General features: G+C 41.7%; 1 protein-coding gene across 2 annotated transcripts; it reads left to right on the top strand.

The window, feature by feature from the left end:
• Positions 1 to 1540: 1540 nt before the first annotated feature.
• Positions 1541 to 4182, top strand: FGFBP2 (fibroblast growth factor binding protein 2). Of its 2 annotated transcripts, XR_008912835.1 has the most exons (3): positions 1541 to 2371; positions 3398 to 3445; positions 3709 to 4182. XR_008912835.1 is itself a non-coding variant. In XM_001369548.4 (2 exons), exon 1 carries the CDS (start codon positions 1684 to 1686, stop codon positions 2353 to 2355), a length of 672 nt encoding a protein of 223 aa, XP_001369585.1. In that variant the 5' UTR covers positions 1543 to 1683; the 3' UTR covers positions 2356 to 2371; positions 3709 to 4182. The 2 variants fall into 2 exon arrangements, 1 of the variants encoding a protein (XP_001369585.1); XM_001369548.4 differs by lacking the exon at positions 3398 to 3445 and having other exon boundaries at positions 1543 to 2371.
• The last annotated feature ends 728 nt before the right edge of the window (positions 4183 to 4910 follow it).

The raw sequence follows: 4910 nt of genomic DNA, 5'->3' as shown, positions 1-4910 counted from the left end.
GGTAATGAGAGCAGAGAAATTGCATGGTAGAGATGACTCCGAAATGAGGATTAGGAATTTTGGAATGTTAGAAAATTGAGAAGGAGGATAGGGCAGGGGTGTGTGTAGGGAACAGATTATAGAAATTCTAGGGACATGGCATTAGGATGGAAGATTGTGGGTCAAGCCTGCATCTGGACACAACTGAAGTCAGAAGATGAAAGAGTATTGGGTACAATAAAATGGATCAGGGCTCTATAGGAATAAATTAAATCTGAATGCAAAATGATTTTGTGTCAATTGGAGAAAATGTTGTACAATTAAAAAAATCAATGGATTTGAAATCAGAGGACCTAGGTTTGAATTCTAATTCCTGACATTGAGAAAGTTGCCCAATTTTTCTGGGATCCAGTTTCCTCATCTAGAAAATGTGGAGATTGGATTAGGTGGCTTCTAAGGTCCTTTCCAGTTCTTATATTGGGGAAGGGGAGAAAGAGAGAGGGGGAGGGGATGATTAGTGAGGATGACTTGTAGCCAGAGTAGAATTTCAAAGTTCCTATTCTTTTAAGTCCAAGATATGACCATGCCAGTGTGAGGCAGAGGCAGGGATACAGAAAGTGGCCATAAGAGCTGAGGATTATGTGAGGAAGGTCATCAATATGAATATTGACATTCTTGAGGATGATGGCAGAGTAATGGAGGTAGAGAAAGACCAGGAAAATCTAGAGATCAGTAGTTGACAACATGGATGTCATACAGAATTGCATGACTTTCCATCCCAACAGCATCTACCACCAGGGTGAGCTCCAATAAATATTCTCCAAATAATTCCTGAATAGAATTCAAATTAATTTTTTAAAACTATAAAAAGAAATGCCAAAGTCTACTAGCATTAATCAAACTGTCTCTCCTGAGGCTGTTTCAACAGACACCTGGCTCATCTTGAAACAGTTGGATTACACAATCATGGAATCTCTGACTTGGGTGCTTTGCTACTTGACCCCAAGCCCACTGGCAGGAGGAGCTACCACCACCCCACTATTATACTTGAGTTCAGAAAGTGGGTGAGAGCACATGCAAAGTTTTGTGTGCTGTTGCTGCTGTGGTGGAGGGTGAACAGGGATATGTGCCCGTCTGGAGAGAAGTGTCTATGATTGGTTGTCCAGCAATGGGAGCAGGCAGGAGAAAGAAGGGTAGCAGAGGTGGGCTTAGAACTATGCTGTCAGTTTTAATATTTTCCTCAAATACCCTAATGAGCATCTTGTGTGGGCGACCTCGTTTTAGAGACCTGGGACTCAGAAACCAGCTGAGAAAAAAGGCTAACAGTCATTCAGAAGAGGAAAAACATTCCATCCCTTCATCCCAATATTGATGTAGTGTGTGTGTGTGTGTGTGTGTGTGTGTGTGTGTGTGTGTGTGTGTGTGTGTTAGAGACACATAGGCACCGCTGAATTATACCATTCTGGATATACTTAGAAAAGTGTCTCTCCTCCTACCAGGGAGGGAACACAGTTGGCATTTGACTATCCCTCTGGCTTTGCACTACAGACACAGTTGGGTTTTTCACAGAAGATTCAACTCAGGAATAAGGAGAAAGAGGCCTTTGTGCAGTCTGCCTTTAAGTGGAGGCTGACCCGGCTTTCTGGTTCCTTCACTGCTTGGGGCTGAGTTGCTGAAGGTCTGCTTTGGGCTGGGAGCCTCACCATGCCATCCGTGGCCTGCCTTCTGCTCCTGGGGGCATGTTGTCTTGGGGCTTTGGGACAGACCCCAAAGCAGAAGAGAATCAGTCATGGGGAAGAGATTCACTTTCAGACAAAGGGCAAAGATGCATGTTCTATGCGGGTCAGTGATCAGGGTGAAATCCACCTCAGGCTTGAATGCAGGAACCAGGGCCAGTTCTCCTGGTGTGAGTACAGTGGGAAACTTAAACTATGTGGGGCTTTCGTCAGCAACCCAACTCTCTACTGGAGTCAGGTGGTTCTGGGCTTGAGGAGGCTGAGTGAGCCCTGCCTGGCAGCCCCAGTGTTGAGGCCCCCAATGTGCCAAGGTGCTGGACCTGAGGCTCAGCTCAAGCAGGAGGCTTCTAGCCTAAAGGATGCTCACCTCTCCAGCTTGCAGTCTGAAGCTTCTAGGCCTTCAAAATTAGGGTTCAGGTCGGAGGGGACACCCCCAAAAGACTCCAAGGAAGTCCAGATGGTCAAAGTGTCTGCCAAGAAGGTTGGGAAAGCCAAGCCCACTGCCCTACCTCCAGCAAAGCCAACCCAACAAGGGCAGCAGGCCCGGAGAGAGGAGGAGGCCAGGAGAATGGCGAAAGAATACTGCTGGGAGCCCTTGCACAAGATCTGTTCTTACATCATTGGCATCTTTCTGGGCTAAGGACACAGCCCTGAAGGTAAAGCTTTTGTCTCTCAGGATATAGAATAACAAGAGTGCTTTGAGCTTTGTAGAATGCTTTCTTAATCCTCATCTTTCTTCATCCTCACAACAACCCAAGCCTGGTAAGTGGGCCAAGTGTTTCTGGACCTACCTGAGGCAGGTTGGCACAGTATCTCACATGTGGCCAGTGAAGGATCAAAGAAACATGGGATTAGAGCTATGAAAACATGTTAGAGGGCAGTTAATCCAATCTTCTCATTTTACAGATCAGACACCAGAGACCCAGATTATTATTAATTTACTCTAAGGCAACAAGGATTTATTAAGTGTTCACTACGTATAAAACTCTGTGCTAATTCTGAGCATTTGGGTAGATTTGGAATCAGAAAAATACCAAGTTCAGATTTTGTCTCAACTAACTAGATGTCTGAGCCTTAACAAGCTTTTTAACTTCTCTAAGGCTTAGTTTTTTATCTAGAAGAGGGGAAAAAATAAGTCTCTCCCCTCTGGGTTCTTGTGAGGACCAAATGAGATTATATGTGAAAAGAGACACTTTGCAATACTTAAAATGCTATACAAATACTTGGTATTATAATGATTATTAAAAAACATAATCGAAGTTCTCTAGGAGTTCCCATTCAAATGAGGGAGATAATTTGGGGGAAAATGCATAGTCAAGATAATTGGAAGGCAATCACCAATGGAAGGCACTAGCTGTTGGGGGTGGGTAGGGGAGACTGAGGTTTCCTGCAGAAAATGAGAGATGAGTTGAATCTTAGGGGAAGTCAGGAAGCAGAAGGGAATGAGTGAAGGGAAAAGAGAGCAAATAATGGAGCCAGGATGTGAACCCAAAGTCCTCTGATTCCAGATTCTATCTTTTGCACCACACAATTTGGGTATCCATGTATTTTGACTTAGTCCAATTCTTCCCATTACCTTTACTGTTGTATCAGGTAACAGATTTGAATAGATTCTTCTATTCTAGGAGTTTTGCATTCACTTAAGCAGAAGCAGAATTTAGTTTGTTCCCTTTATTTTATAGATGAGGAACTTCAATTTCCTCTAATAAAGAAATTGAAATCCAGAAAAGGTGAGTGTCTCAAAGCCAGGTCTCCTGAACCCCAATCAAAAGATTTCAGAATCAGAGGATCCTCACCTCAGACTTCCTGAGCTACTCACTTTCCCTACTACCTCTTGGGATAGTTTCCAGAAGAGGAAATGTAGACAGTGTGATCCAGAAACCTAATTAGCATGGAGTCTCCCTCTGAGTCTCTAAAGAGCAGTTAAATGAGAGAAACTAGAAATGAATGACACTAACTTTTTTTCTCTTATGTTTTCTTATTTTTTTTTCAGAAACCTTCAGCTGGAAAAAGATCCCTCCTTTCATTGCATAGTGCTTCATCTATTAAACCTCTATCTGTCCTCAGAATGAATAAACTACTTGCCTATTTCCAAATGAATGAATATTTCAGCTAATGGGTTGTGTTTTTGTTTTTGTTTTTTGGTGTGTTGGGCAGGAAAATAATCTCTTTGTGAGTTTATAGTTCAGAGTAATAAATTTTATGTGAGATTGCAGGGTTAGCCCTGGGACTTGAGGCCCAAGCATAGTTTTACAGCTTATTTTCAAATCTTAGAAGTCCTATAGGGAAGTTGAAATATGTTAACATTATTCCATAGTTGTGGATTAGCTTCTCTAACAAGGACTGTATTTTGCAATAGTCTGTATATGCTACATTGAATGAATGAGTGTCTGGAGGCAGGATGCTGTCCTGTGTAGTCTGCCCCTTCTGTACTATCAATAAATGAAAGAATGATTTCAAAAGCCTATTAGAGAATCTGTGTCCTGTCATTAGGTCCCAGAGTGGTCATGGTTCATTTCTAAAAGGATTAGGGAGAGAACCTGAAAGAAATCTTTACTGGGCGATAAAAACCACATATGGACATATATGAATGAACAAGAGGAGATCAGTACCAATGGTACAGTAAGGTAGCCAGATAAAATGCCAGATAAAGCATAAGCAAATAGCAACTCCATATCCTCCCAAATTATCTCTATTCAAAACAAGTTTAAGATTTACTATATCTGCATATCAGCTCCCTACTTTAGTGCCTCAAAATAATAGTTCACACTTATAACGTACTTAGGTTTATCAGTATTAATCACAGCTGACATTCACATAGAACAGTAAGGCATGTCAAGCAATTTATTTATATTATCATATTTGTTCTCCCTGTCAGGAAGGTGCCTTCCATGAATATCTCCATTTTATAGATGAGAAAGAGAAATAAATGGTTTGTCCAGAGTTATAAAATACTTTCTTAATGACAACCCTATGAGAGGAAAGTAGTGTAAGAATTATTATTCCCACTTTGTGGATGAGGTAACTTAAGTTGAGAAGAAAAATTACTCTTCCTTCCTTCCTTTTTTCTTTTATTCTTTTTTCTTTCACTTTTTGTTTTCTTCATCTCTTTCTCTCTCCCTCCCTCCCTCCCTCCCTCCCTCCCTCCCTCCCTCCCTCCCTTCTTTCTTTCTTTCTTTCTTTCTTTCTTTCTTT

This window comes from Monodelphis domestica, chromosome 6 (assembly GCF_027887165.1).
Source record: "Monodelphis domestica isolate mMonDom1 chromosome 6, mMonDom1.pri, whole genome shotgun sequence".
In the NCBI taxonomy this organism is placed as follows: Eukaryota; Metazoa; Chordata; class Mammalia; order Didelphimorphia; family Didelphidae; genus Monodelphis; species Monodelphis domestica.
Note: the sequence above shows the minus strand (reverse complement) of the source record. Positions and strands in the feature narration are given on the sequence as shown.

Excerpts from the sequence above, each read along its gene's own strand:
- FGFBP2 (XM_001369548.4), top strand. The coding sequence starts at position 1,684 with ATGCCATCCGTGGCCTGCCTTCTGCTCCTGGGGGCATGTTGTCTTGGG.